Source organism: Corvus moneduloides, chromosome 8 (genome assembly GCF_009650955.1).
Source record: "Corvus moneduloides isolate bCorMon1 chromosome 8, bCorMon1.pri, whole genome shotgun sequence".
NCBI lineage: Eukaryota > Metazoa > Chordata > Aves > Passeriformes > Corvidae > Corvus > Corvus moneduloides.
Window position 1 is genome coordinate 34263600 of NC_045483.1, and position 14433 is coordinate 34278032.

A 14433-nucleotide genomic window follows, 5' to 3' on the forward strand; every position below is an offset into this window, starting at 1 on the left:
ATCAGTATCAGCATGTATATTTGTATATAATTTGGGTAATGCATAGATTTATATGGTTAAAAAAGTTAAGTTTCATGTAACATGTTAGTATGGGAAAAAATTCGGGGTGGGTAATGTTGGGGTTTTAGTTTAGTCTGTTTTTTTCTCTGTTAAAGGAATTTTCTCCCATATGCATGTTGCTAGGGGACAAATAGCTGTACTTAAGAAAGACAAAAGGGGAGTGGGGCGGACCTGGCTACTCCTTTGTCTACACCTGGGTGTGGGGTCAGTTCGCTCTGAGCGTCCGGAGAGAGAAGCTGCAGAGAAAGGAGCTGCTGCTTCTTTCTTTTTGGCCGTTCTTTCTTCCTGCTGGAAACAACGCCGGGACCCCAAAAGCCGCTTTCCCTGCCCTGCTGGAGACCGAGCTGTGGCTGCCCTGCTCCGCTGCTGCTTCGAGCTTTCGCTACGCTGTAGCCCTGCTCGCCCTGCCTGCCTGGGCCTCCGTGGGTTTTTCCCATCTGGATACATCTCGTCTGCCACCCGGGATTTGCGTTCGTCCCTGCCGTTCCAGCCTGCTGTTCCTGAGAGCCCGGGATCAACTGCCCAGGGGTTTGTGAAGCCTTTGTCCCATCCCTTCCCGGGATCCCGGGGCACCAGAGCCGCGGGTTTCCCGAGCTCGCTCCGGAGCGCCCCCTGCAGCCGCGGGGGAACCATCGCACCTGCCCTGCTCACCGGGAGCCGCCAGCGCCCCTGCCGGCTGCGAGCGGAACTGCACCCGAGGGGAAATAGCCTGACAGCCGAGAAGGCTGGCACTGGGTTTGTGATTGCTGTTACTGCCATAGTTGTTGTTGTTTTGTTTGACTGGTTATATACATATATATATATAGTAAAGAACTGTTATTCCTATTTCCCACATCTTCGCCTAAAGGCCCTTGATTTCAAAATATAATAACTTGGAGGGAAAAGGGGTTATATCTGCCACTTCAAGGGGGGCCTCTGCCTTCCTTAGCAGACATCTGTCTTTCAAAACCGAGACAGGGTTTGTTAACCAACAGAAGAGAGAATAAATAAATAAGTCCACCTGCCCATGGACTTGGTCTTCCTTATCAGTGTTTGTTTTGCCTAGGACACCCCTTCTCACTCAGGACCCTCTTCTCAAAGGCAGTTGACGGTTTTAAGTGATTTTTTCCCTCTGTCTTACAGAGCTGCTCTGTCTCCAGCAGAGCTGTCTCTTTTGTCCCATCCCTGACAGAAAGGATACCTGCAGACATGAGGCCCCATCACATCCTCACTGCCTCTCCACAGTGATCCTTTTCCATCCAACCTGCCCCCCATGCCCCCATCTAGCCCGGTCCCTGCCCTGGCACCTTCAGCGCCGACACCACAGGAGCACCCACCAGATTGTCTTCCACGGCAGCACCTTCTGGTGCAACAATGGTGAAGGGCTTCACACGCTCTGCAGAGCCTGACCGCTCCTCTGGGTAGTCAACAATGGAAAGAACAGCAGTAGGGGGAAGGGGAGGCCCGTCGGGATGCAGTCCCAGATGTTTCAGCAGCTAAAACAGAAGAGAAAACCCTGTTTCTACTTCTGTTACCTTCACCCTCACACTCCTTCTCTACAGGCACTGAGCTTTTGGCAATGGGGTTTTTGATTTCTACCAAGTACAAGTGCTTTGTCATGCCCAGTGGGGTGAGCAGGCTCCAGAGCAGAGGCAGGAGCTACAAGTGGGACCGAGAGACAAACCTGTCCCCTGCGTGACTCAGCTGACAAAAACAATGACCATGAGCTGCCCTGCCCTGGGACTGTTTTTAATGATTTCCAGGCTGGGAAACTCTGAACAGATGGGATGCTTGTACACAGACCACTCCCACTTTCCACCCATCTGAGGGATAGTGATAACCTCGCCATCCACATGGATGCTACAGAGCCATTGTGGATCATCATCAGGGGCCTGGACAAGGCTCTGTGCCATTATCACCTGGGGGAAGCCAATGCTCCAAGGCCCAGGACCACGGAGAGCTCAGGATCTCAGCCTCGCAGGGTTTTTTACCTGGTCTTCCGTTGGCAGCCTCCCACTCTGCAGGATCTCCTTACGTATGTCCTCCATATTTGTGACCTGGATGTCCAAGCACGGCACCCCGACATGCTCGTCTCTGACTGCCCCTTCTGCAACTTCGCTTTGGCTCTCCAGCTGAGATGACTGAAGACTCCTGTGGCCTCCACGTTTTTGTGCAGACTTCTTCACCACCTTCTCTTGAGGTTTATTGGTCTTCTTCTGATCTTTTTGTTCAGCTGAAGGCTGGGACTTGTTTTCTTTTTGGATCTCAGGTAACTGCAGGGTACCCTCAACCCTGTTCCAGTAGGAGTAAACCTGTGTGATGTTGTGCTGCGATGACTCATAGATCTGAAACCTCAGGATCAAGTTCTTCTCCATCTCAGCTGCGGCATCTGCGATTTTGGTTTCCCCCTTCTCTGGGGCTTCCATTTCCCCCTTCTCTGGGGCTTCCGTTTCCCCCTTCTCTGGGGCTTTGGTGTCCTCCTTGTCTGGGATTATGATTTCCCACATCCTTGGGGCTGTGTATTTCCACTTCTCTGGGATGCTGGTTATCTTCATCTCTGGAGTTTTGATTTCCTTCCTCTCCGGGATGCTGGTTATCTTCATCTCTGGAGTTTTGATTTCCTTCCTCTCCGGGATGCTGGTTATCTTCATCTCCGGAGTTTTGATTTCCTTCCTCTCTGGGATGTTGGTTATCTTCATCTCCGGAGTTTTGATTTCCTTCCTCTCTGGGATGCTGGTTATCTTCATCTCCGGAGTTTTGATTTCCTTCCTCTCTGGGATGTTGGTTATCTTCATCTCTGGAGTTTTGATTTCCTTCCTCTCTGGGATGTTGGTTATCTTCATCTCCGGAGTTTTGGTTTCCTCCCTCTCTGGGATTTTGGTTTCCTCCCTCTCTGGGATTTTGGTTTCCTTCTTCTCTGGGTCTTTGGTTATCTTCTTCTCTGGGTCTTTGGTTATCTTCTTCTCTGGGTCTTTGGTTATCTTCTCTGGGTCTTTGGTTATCTTCTTCTCTGGGTCTTTGGTTATCTTCTTCTCTGGGTCTTTGGTTATCTTCTTCTCTGGGTCTTTCGTTATCTTCTTCTCTGGGTCTTTCGTTATCTTCTTCTCTGGGTCTTTGGTTATCTTCTTCTCTGGGTCTTTGGTTATCTTCTTCTCTGGGTCTTTGGTTTTCCCCTTCTGTGGTTTAGCAGGCTGCTTCACCAAGGAGACATCTTCCTTTTCCTCCTCCAGCTCCTCTTCATCCTCAAAGTCTTTTGACTCCTCAAGCTTTTGAGCCAGCTGCTTCAGCTCCCTTCAGCAAACAAAACAGAAAGCATCCCTGAGAGTCACCACCAGAAACATGGGCTCACTGTAATCCTGGCTGGCCCTGCACTTCATTCCTTGACCCTGAGGCCAGGCAGAACCGCGAGACCATTTCTGTGGATTTTCCACAACCCACAGAGGTTGGGAACATCCCAAGTGAGGGGAAAGGTGGGAGAGGACCTCCAGGACCAGCCAAACCTAAACCTTGGCATCATAAGGTCTCAACTGTGCAACCTCCCTCTTAAGGCACACCCAGACACCTCCAGACCACTGCCAAAGGCTGATCCACCATCTCTCTGCACTGATGCCTGAAGGAGCCCTTTGTTTCTTCATTTCCCAGTTTAAACCAGATCACAAATTGCTAACATCTGCCTATCCCTCCTCCAATTCTTACTCGACTCATTCCGCCCCCTTCTCCCTGGGCATAGCCTGTTCCTTAGTGAGAATAATCCTATCAGTCAGGAAGCAAAGGCTGCAGGAACTCCTCTCCTGCAAGACAGGCTCTTGACAGCCAGATTTCCTGCTGGAACCCAGCTGTGACCAAGGCAAACTTGTGCTATCAGTCATGGAAACCATTTGGAGCAGCCTCGTCTGTCTCCTCCCCACAAAACCAACTTCAGCCTGGGCTGAACAAAGTCCTGATACACAGACTTGCTTTAAGCAGCCTCCCCTCCCAGCTCCACACTTTTCCTGTGTGTCCTGAGCTGGGCTGCCTTGCTGGAGCAGAGCTTCTCCTGTGCTTGACTACTGCTGCAGCTGAAGGGGAGCCTAAAGGACACGAGTTTTTATGGTGTCCCACCATGAGGAGAACCCTGGCAGATCAGCATTGCAAGGACTTCATCTGTGGCAGGACCAGGACCCAAACCAAGCCAGCACAGCTGCGCCCCACACCCGCCCATACCACAATCCCACTGTTTTGGTGAAGAAGGGAGATGATGAAGAAGGTGCGAATCAACATCATGGACTGAAGAGACACTTCCACAGGCAGTGCCAAGGCAAGCCCAGAGCCCAGCTCCCTGCAGGCATCATCTAAGCTGGAGGGCTCACCACTAAAATGGAGATGATGATGTTCCATCTCAACAGAGGAAGGTCCTTCCTCTCTTGGGAGCCAAGGAACTGAGAGTGGCCATCCTTGTGCTGCTTCTGGCCTTTGCTGTCAAACACCTCGGAGCTCTAACAGAGTCCTTGGAGCAAGGAAACCCTCCAGGGACACTACCCTGAGCAGAGGCCCGTGGAAGGCTTACTCACCTCTCCCTCCGTATTTTCTTCCTTTCCAGGATTATTCTATCCATTTCAGCTTTCCTCTCCTCAGGGAGAGCATCATATTCGTCCTCATCCATTAGCAAGAGATGTTTTACTTTCCTCTCAAGAGCTTCATTCTGCTGCCGCTCTTTAGCACAAACCAGAGAAGAAACCATGAGTGACTGCAAGCAGAGCTGGGTGCTCTGGGTCAGCTGCAAGGCTTCACAGCTTTTCCCAACCCAGCCTATCATATCAGGAGATATTGGAGAGCTCATCTCCCTGCTCCAAAATTCAGACAATCCCCCAAACTATGGCCAGGCAGTGAGCTCCTGTGCTTTGCCTTGCTTAAGTGCACCAAGGCTGGGGGCAGTCGTTCGTCACTGAGCTACAGCAGTTTGCACTTGTGCCCAAGCTTTCATGTTAGAGATTAAGGTGAGTCTTAAAACCTCAGATCTCCTGCAACTCTGAGATGAGTGCTGGTTCCACTGAGGCAGAAGGTGGAAAGATGAATAAGAACATTTCTTACAAGCTCTGCTGCCAACCCAGATACACAGAGATAAGGCTGAGGGCTTGAGAGAGAAGATTTGAGAGGGATGGAGATATCTCACCTTCCTCCTGTCTTTCAGCTTCCTCCCTCTTTCTTTCAGCTTCCTCCCTGGCTTTGCAAGAAGCATAATCCTGATGCAGGTTCACAATGTAGATATGATGACGATTCTTGACAGCTTTGAGCACACAGAGCAGAGAAGATTCCAGGCTGCTTACAAAGAGGCTCTCCAAGCCGTCAAAGATCACTCCCTTGTAGCAGTCTTTGTGCTGCAAATCAAGGCAAGAGTAAGTCAGCCATCGCACAGGGGGGGCTTGCAGCTGGACAGTAAACCCAGATGTCACAAGGCACCAGCTATCCTTGTTCCAAGTGCATTAGCTAAGGCCAGCTTGGATGTTTCCCTATGCTCTGCCAACTAAGGGCATCTGCAGCTTTCCCCAAGGTTCCCTGCACACAGTCCAGGACCCTCCAACAGTACGTACAGACCTCCTCCTCCTCCTCTCCGAGTCGCACCTCACTGCCTGTCTCTCTGGAGCAGGAATGTCTCCTTTTCCCCTACCCCATGTACCTTCAGCCTCTCAGAGAGGATGTCCACCAGCAGGTCCTCGGGCAGCACACAGCTCAGGCAGTTCAGCTCTTCCCCGCTGCTGCTGATGATGTTCAGAGGCTGCGGTGCAGGAGCAGTAGAAACCGTGACTAGTAATGTGGACCATTGTAAGGAAAATGAACCCCGGTGGAACGCTCTGAACAGCTCCCACTGCTGGGCTTGGAGCTGGGGTTCTGCACCAGCAGAGACCAGAATAACCCTGTGGAGCAGGCCAGCGGCTCCAGGGGATGGTCCTGGAGGGCCCATCCCTTGGCCAGCAGAGACCCAAGCTTGCAAGCCCCCGGTGAAGCCTCCCAGTGCTTTGCTCATTGCCTGCAGCCACACTAGCCAGGACTGCACTTTGATAACAAGCCACTGAGAACCAGTGGAGTTTGTCTGCCAGAGCACATTCCCAGCCCAAGTCATGCCCAGCCTGCCAGCTGGGCTTGGCACTATGGACCCACATACCAGGGCCTAGCTGGCACAGAGCCTCCTCTGTAAGCAGCCCCTGCCCATCTCAAAGACAGCGCAAAGGTCCCAGGCATCAACCAGTGCAGATCATGTTTACCTTGGGGTCCATTTTCTCGGATGTGCTGGCTGCCTCCTTCTTCTTTTGGTTCTCGCCTTTGGTGCTCCCCTTGATTTTTTCCCCTTGTTTTTTCTTGGTCTGAACAGCAAGCTTAGACTTTTTACCTGCACAGGGAACAGATGGTTCAGGGGGGCTGTGAAAAGCTAGTAGGCACCTTTCACCGCAATGGGCACAACCTTGGGCCCTGGAAGGAACAGGGCACTTTCTCCCCAGTTTGCTGGGCACTGGCAGCACTGTTTCCCAGAAACAGCTCCCTCCATGCTTCTCTTACCAGCATGGTAAAGCACACCATCCCATACTTGATTTTAAAACTAGCCCTATGTCCCTCCTAACAACTGTGCATGCAGATGACATGGCTCACACAGCAGCTCCCCTATGGATCGAGCCAAAGATTTGTCCTCCAGGACCATTGTTTCCATACACTGCACCCATCCTGCATTCTCATGTGGAGATCTGCAGTCCTGCCCCACTTGCATCACCCGTCTCCACTGAAGCTAAATCCTCCTTGTGGGAAAACCTCAGCTGGGACCCAGAGACCCAGACTCTTCTTCCTTCCACCAGAGCTCCCAAGCCAGCCAGGTTCAAAACTGAGCAATGCAAAACTTCCCGCTGCACCAAACCAGGTCTGGCCTCACCCTGCAGAGCTCAATAGGTTTCACCCAACTGCCCAATAGGTTTCATGAAAGTCTCCAGTCTCACACAGAGAACAGCCCAATGTGCACGAGCTGTGTAACCTGACAGCGGGCATAGGTAAATCTCTGGAGAAAAGAGCTCATCTATAGCATGTCTCTCATTGGAAATTCCTCCGGAAGGCGTTTGCGAGGTTACACTCATAGTCAGTTCTCTTGTGCTTAATGAGCCACTTCAGAGGGCTTTGTCCTTGTTAAAGTGGGCAGCAGTTTTGCCTGCTGCCCATGAGGAGCAAGATCAATTCAGCTTTGAGGAAATACAGAACATTTGGGAAAGAGACAGGCATGCTTCACCCCCCTTAGAAAACAAACGTGCCAAGAATGGCAGCAAAGGGGACTATAAAAGAACTCCTGAGCCCTTAAAATCGATTTTTTTTTTTAGAAAAGCCAGAGATGCACTTCACGCATGTTCCCTAAGAGACAAAAGGACTGTCCAACTGCTGCTCTGAGTAAGCAGAAGTGCACAGTCATGGTGGGTTTCTCAAGCCCTGTCTCTAGCTCCAGCATTTCTCCTTACTCCCTTTGTCTTCGTCTTCCAGCTTCTTGGCAGCCTTGGTGCAAAGCTCCCGGGCATGGAGCCCAGCTTCACTCCCATCGTCGGCGATGGCCTCTTTCACCACGGTGTCTATGGACAAGTAGTCCGCGTCGTAATAGTAACACAGGGCTGCTGCTACCGCTGACTTTCCTGAGAGAGAGAGGAGGGCTGCTCGGTGACACTTGCACATGAAGCATTACAGGCCCTGGAAAAATCTTGACCAGGATTTCAAAGTTACAAGGACAGTGGGAAAGCAAGTGTCCCTCCAGGGGAGGCCATGAGGGAGGCAGCTTGAGCATGCTTACAAGCTCTGAATTCTAGAGCCAAGAGGATCATCTTCACCTTCTGCTCAGCTGAGGGCTTTGCCTCAAGCAGCATGGTCCCCCAGGGTGCGTTTCTCCTGCTTCCCCCTCTGCCTGCAGCCCAGGGCTGCAGCTCACGTACCTGCCCGGGGTGCCCCGTGGACGATGACAACAATCCCTCTGCACTGCTGTGCTTCATCTGAAGACGGCTCCACGTCCATGTGGCGCATGACAGCCCGAGAGACAGGATCCCCAGCTGCTTTCACCAAGGGCTCCGGGCAGAATGCGACAGTCCCTTGACGTGCTGCAGTGCAAAACCAGATGGAAAAGTCAGCCTCCTGCCTACCTTTGATCCTCATCATCCTCCCCATCTCCTCAGATCCCAGGAAAGGAGACTTGCTGAAAGCAACATGAGCTTGTTCTTTTGTTGCTAGGAAGGTGCAAATATAAAAGAGCCAGTGATATTAGACCTGGTCCTACTGGCTGAAGAACTTGTCCAGTCCTAGTCTTTGTGGCTAAGGCACACAAGGGAATATCCTGATTATTTCCCCAGTCTGTGGTGGGCAGATAGGAGCTTGCTTTGGCTACACAGGGTTGGTAGAGGATGCAACAGCCCTTCACCCAGAGCTCCTCCACCCAGCTGGGGGATGGGCAGCTGCTAAAAGCATGGGCTTGCCCTGGAGAACAAGGTGAAAGAGAGTTCAGGGTGTATGGGCTGGACTCCCTGCTGTGTCCACAGTCAAAACAGACACTGTCAAACCCTCACTGTTTTTCTCACCTGGTGCTGCCTTGCCCATGTCCTGGGCCTCAGCATTGGCCTCAGCCTCAGCCTCAGCCTCAGCCCCAGCCTTGAGCTCTGCCTGTTGAGCCTTCAGCTTCTCACGTGCTTTGTAGTCCTCCAGCACCTCTGGGGGCAGCGTCTCACCCACAGCACGTGCAGGCATCAAAAAGGTCTTTGGGTACTCAGACCCCACCACCCTCCGCAGAATCTGTGTGTGTAGGGAAGAGAAACCATATGCAAGATTGCTTTCCTCGCCTTTCATCACACAAACAGACTCAGCAAACCATTTTCTCCCTCTTCCCTTCCTCCCAACACTACAAACTATTCAAGTCCTCCCACAGCATGTCAGCAGAGTTGGCTGTGCCCTGGGGATTGCCTCCATCTCCCTGGCACAAGCCTGGGAATGCTGGAGTGCTGAGAAGCTTGGGCAGCATGTGCATGGGACCAGACCTGCCTTCTCACCTTCTCCTCCTCAAGGTACTGCTCATCAAAATCCAGGGAGTAAAACTCAATGGGGAACTTGCATGGGTTCTTCACCACCACTGTGGCCTCCAACCCCTCGCTGCCCACCAGCACCCATCCCATCTTTAGTGCTGGGGGACTGAACTCCAACCGTGACTCCAGACCTTGTCCTGAGAGGTACAGCTTTAAGTGATTGCTGCTCCCACAAATGTTAACCTTCATCTCATTCCTGTAAGACCTCTGAAAAGAGAAAAGTGCAGAAAACTCATCCATGAAGTCCCAGGTGACAGGACCCCAAATACAACCCTTGCCCCAAAGTCAGCGTGTTATCAGTCCCTCCAAGGTGAATGGAAACCAGGTATTTACTTATGCTAGGGGCTACAGTGTCTGTGTCCTGGGTCTGAGTAACTGGGATGAATCCTGGTGTGCACTGTAAGCGGGTATTTGGGTATCAGACGGATGTACAACGGACTGTCAGATGTTTTCACCTAGTTATGCAAGAGTGCAATGCTCATGAGAAGGGCCCTCAGGGTTACAGTGTCCAGACACAGTGCTGGCACTGCTGCATCAGGAAAACGTCAGCTCCAGGAGAAAGAGACAAATGAGTTCTCACTGGCTAGAAATAAGGGTCATCTTCCCTGCTTAGTGTTTGGCTCTGGTCAAAGCCAGACGCAAGATGGTTACATCTCTCAAGCAATTAAAGATCCCTGGCACTGTCTGCAGGCACAGAAGCACTTGTGTCCATCCTGGTACACACTGTCAGTTTCCAAGACCCAGTGACCACTGGCAAACTGCTTTTGGGAATGCTCCATCCTGTAAGTTGAATCTCCAGCTGCATGGGAACGTGCAGGCAGGCCAGAGCCCCAGGGACTGCTGACAGCACACCACTACAGGTAACTGCCCTGCTGTACCCAGGAAGGTGTCTGATGCCCGTTCTGTCTGTCCATTCCAGCAGCAGGATGAGCCTAGATTAGCCCTCCCAGGGTTATCCTCTGCCAGTGTGCAGCTGCTCTGCACCACGTCGCAGCTGCAAATACAGCCAGGCAAGGGGGAGGCTGAGGGGAGTTGGTGTGGCAGGATGTATCCACCTCCTCTCTGCCACAGTTGGTTGGTGCATATGCAAGAGATAACCCAGGCGGGTCACAGGCCCAGCAAGGGGTCATCTCTGGCACCAGAAGGGCTCAGGCCCCCAGCTAAGAATCAACATTTTAGTCTGGAAAGCAAATGTGGGAAGAGATGAAAAAAAAAATATTCTTGACCAAAAGACATGGTTCTTCTGTCTAGAAAAGCCCACACCATTATCATGGAGACAGAAGCCTTCTACACGCATGCAATGAAGGCGTGCAGGACTTCTTCCCACAGTCTGGAGCAAGATCTGTGGTTACTTTCCTGGGAATCGAGGGAAAGGATTTTGATGTGTGCTCCATCAGGAATTGGATGGTGAGAAACACTGGATCCTAAGTTATATTATTTCTTCGCTAGCTGTAAAATTAATGGTACCTTTAGCCCCGCATCTAACACAAGTTGTCTCTTTTTGCCTTATTCCTGTGTAGTAATAGTCTGTTTTAAGTCTTATGTCTGTTACCTCTGAAGTCTATTAAATAATATTCATTCTATCATAGACTGAATCAGGCATTATTAAAGAACTTAGGAATGAGAGTGGGTTTTGGGATGCTGGCCATCCCTATAAAGTTACTGCCTGCTGCCAGAGGCCTGGGCAAAAGGCAGGGACTTATTTAAAGCCACATCATCCATTCAGAACAGTTGGGCACATGCCCCCAATGTGCCAGGAGGCAGCCACAGAGCCCTGATGCTCTCTGTGCAAGCTCCCTGTGGGCACTTCAAAGCACATCTCACAGGAGTGCTCTGTGGGGTGAACGGAGCCACGCTAAGAACGGGGCTTGCAGAAAGCTCCCCGTGAAGGCAGAGCTCATCCCACACTCTCTGCAGCAGGCCCTCATTTCCAGATGGCCCTGACACCCCTGGGCTGACACCTGCCAATCTCACCTCTTCCTTGGGTGCAAACTGGATTTCCAGGTTCTGCCACTTTCCTGGACCAATGATTCCTCTGGAGGGCTTCACTTCGAAAGGACAGGGATCCTCCTCCTTAGTCTTCTTCGGCCTGTCCTTCAGCTTCGGACGTATGGGCGGTATAAAGGGTTTTTTCTGTTGGGCACAGAAACCAATCGTGGGAGGTCTCCTTGGTCTGCGGGGACAGAGCCTCAGTTTCTGTAGCGCTCTGAGACACTGGAATGGGGCTGAGAGCACCCACAGCCAAACCAAGTGTGGCCCCATGGCCTCGAGCTGGAGGGAAAACCTGCAGACAGGGCAGGCAGATGGGGAACTACTGTCCTCAGAGGAGGTGGAATGGGTGAAGATGGCAGAAAAGCAAAGCATCAGCTAATGGAACAGGTCCAGGCAAACCAGCCTTGATCTAGACCCTCAGAAGCTTCCTCAAACACGCTGTAGACCCAAGTGCTCAGGCAGCCGCGGGAGCAGAAAGGACGAGAGACACAAAGAAAACCCAACCAAGAAGTTCCATGTTCCACGTCGCCTGTGCTTTACCTTAGGCTTGACCTCAGAAATGAACCATTCACAGGGCACTCGGAACCAGTTGTAGAGCCGGACTGTCTCAACCTGGCACTGCCCAACGATGGTATCGTGGAACTGAAATCTGTTCTTGGAGAGGTTGAGCGACTGTCCAAACACTTTGGCACGGAGGTGGATGTGACACGTGGGGCCTTCTGTTACCTGGAGAAGGACAGAGAATTCAGCTGAGAGTCCAGGTGACATCTGCTGCTGTGCCCAGCCTGCTGTCTGCCCAAAAAGCTCTGGTACCATGATGGGCAGCACCACATCCACTTCTCCCACTGGCTGGCGGGCACTTTCAAAGCACACTTCAAAGGACATGGCGTATCTCTGGGACAGGTACGTCACCTCCTCCAGGTTCACCGTGAAACCTTGAACAGATGAAAACAAAGCAGCTGAGATACACAAGAAACACAAAACGTGTCATAAGCACGTTAAGGCCTTACAGGGGTCCTGGCTGAGAAGTCTGGGAAAAACCTCATGCCCTGCTGTGACCAGGACAAAAACCTAAAGGGTGCACCTGAACACCCCTCAGACACAGTGCACCACTGGGATGGAAGCGCAGACTTGCCTCAAGGCCTCTTTTGGAACCTGTTTTGATCCACCAGAGGAACTCAAAGGCTGTTTCCTCAAGAAAGGATTAACACAAGTGCTGTGACAGTGTCAACTTCAAACAAAGCACTTCTAAACCACAGCAGACCCCACTGGTTTGCAAAACAAGCCCACAGAGTGCTGAAAGAAACTTGATGCTCATGGAAGCCAAGGACAGAAGATGCCAGAGGTGACCAGGGTGATGAGCTCATCCTGCCCCTGCACTGAAGCATTAAGGCAATTGCAGGCAGGCCAGGTCCCCAGGCACGGCTGGCCAGGAGAGTTCAGGCTCTGAAGCTCCCATCAGGGACACTGAGAAGAAAAAGCTCAAAAACCTTAAGTTCAGTGGCTTAAACTCATCTGTCTGAGACACCTCCTTCAAGCCCACAGGAACTGTCTCCAGCACTGCCTACCTGTGTCCTGCAGGACAGACTGATCGACTTGGAAGGACACTTCCATCGGCCCGGGGTTGCTGATCTCCACAGTGCGTTTCTCAGTGTAGCCCTTAAGGACGGTGCCCATGTCCAGGATGTACTCAGGCAGCTCAATGCTGGAAGAAGGAGTAAGGACAGCCCTTAAACCACAGCCCAGCTACATGTCCAAGCAGACAGAGGATGCAAATAAAGCAGCTAATTCTGTATTCATTCCTGTAAAAACTCAAGCAATGAAACCCCAGACCTGACCGCCTGGAAATGACTTCAAGAAGTCACAGGGAGTGCAGGTCCTAGGTTTTATCAGCTACCAAAGGTACCTGAAAGTAAAAGTAGTTTAAAATGGACACTGGTCACAGCTCCTCTGCTATGAAAAGCCAGTAGAGGTGAGGACACTGGGCCTCCACTGGTCTCAATGAAACTGTTTAGCCTGGTGTATAGAGTGAGCCTGAAATTGCTTTGGGGCCTACACATAAGATTTGCCTGCACAGGAAATCTTCACTGCTCTGCAACCAGAACTGCCACCAAAGCAGCACCAATAAGCATAATAATCCGTTAATACTGGCAAAATTCACAGGAAGGTCCTTTCAGGACCTCAGGAAAGCACACAAATGATCTGTTTTGCAGAGCATCTTCTTCCTGAAGTAGAGCTTCTTGTGCCTGTGCTGCATTACGAAGGAGCACAGGGAAAGTCACCTAGATAAGACCTGCCACCCCACCAGCATGTAAACCACCTGATTTTGGGTTTTAAAGGGTTTGCTGATGTGTGCAGTTCCCTGCTCCTTTTGTTTAGTGTGCTCTGTTAGTTGGAACAAAGACATCAGCTGGGAGTGTCTCTTTCAGAGCTAGTCAACAGGGTCAGAATCTATGCTATCTGGAAGGGCTTGAAGGTCTGCACTGGGTCCCCTGAGCTCTAGGGCAGAACCCCACACTTGTGGGAAGCTGAGCAGTCCCAAGTTCAGCATGATGCTGGGGAAGGGAGGGCACTCAGTTGCTCACAGAGAGCGTGTCACAGCAGCCACCAGGGCCAGACCCTTTCTCAAGTCCCCAGCTATTGCCAGTTCTGCAGGCACAAGGAGCTCCCAGGAGCAGGGGGCACTGCTGGGTGTTACCCATGGGGCACCTCGAGATGGGCATGGGAGTCTCCACTCACTTGACAAGATTCTGGCGCAGCTCCTTGCCAGGGAACAACTTCCCGGTGTGAATTCTCTGCCGCTCCAGAGCAGCCTGCCTTATCAGCTTCTTCACCAGCTTTTTTTGCATCCAAGGGTCCCACTGAGGAAAGGGAAGACAGTGGCTGGTTAGCAAAGGTCCTTCCCAAGGCCCAGATTGTACCTGATAGAGTATCCCACCCTGCTCTTGTTGAGAGGGGTGATGGGGTGCTCCTGTCTGGCTGCTCAGTGTCTGGGACACCGCCTGCTCTCTTAGCCAGGACCTCATCTCCAGGGAAGTAACTCCAGCATCTTTGCCTGCCCAGCCACTGTTAGCAAAGCTGATCTGGCCAGACAGACAGACAGACAAGCCAGGAACCTGCCAGAGCTCCAGACACTCGCCTGCCCTCAGCCAGTGCCAAAGCAGCTTGGACAAAAGCTGTCTTGAAAAGGAACCGGGACCAAGCCGGTGCCTCTTGGAGATGAGCATTGCCAGCACAGTCCCATGGCCCAATCAAGCAGCTGCTGTTCAGGTCTGTAAATCTGGCAGGGTTTGGGTTGGGACCAACAAACTGCCTAGCAATGACCTGCATCTCCTTC

General features: G+C 51.7%; 1 protein-coding gene across 1 annotated transcript in view; it reads right to left on the reverse strand.

Annotated features, from left to right (window-relative positions):
• The window catches only part of LOC116447713 (hydrocephalus-inducing protein homolog), a gene marked incomplete at its 3' end in the record, with an annotated part of 75887 nt that overhangs the window by 21152 nt on the left and 40302 nt on the right, over window positions 1-14433 (reverse strand). Inside the window, exons 28-42 of the mRNA XM_032117173.1 lie at window positions 13836-13957; window positions 12665-12801; window positions 11910-12031; window positions 11637-11822; window positions 11079-11237; window positions 9072-9311; window positions 8607-8817; window positions 7971-8132; window positions 7509-7676; window positions 6282-6406; window positions 5696-5794; window positions 5192-5396; window positions 4590-4731; window positions 2031-3330; window positions 1377-1535 (exon numbers count right to left, since the gene is read on the reverse strand). Coding sequence (XP_031973064.1) covers window positions 1377-1535; window positions 2031-3330; window positions 4590-4731; window positions 5192-5396; window positions 5696-5794; window positions 6282-6406; window positions 7509-7676; window positions 7971-8132; window positions 8607-8817; window positions 9072-9311; window positions 11079-11237; window positions 11637-11822; window positions 11910-12031; window positions 12665-12801; window positions 13836-13957 — 3537 coding nt within the window. The remainder of the gene's footprint in view (window positions 1-1376; window positions 1536-2030; window positions 3331-4589; window positions 4732-5191; window positions 5397-5695; window positions 5795-6281; window positions 6407-7508; window positions 7677-7970; window positions 8133-8606; window positions 8818-9071; window positions 9312-11078; window positions 11238-11636; window positions 11823-11909; window positions 12032-12664; window positions 12802-13835; window positions 13958-14433) is intronic.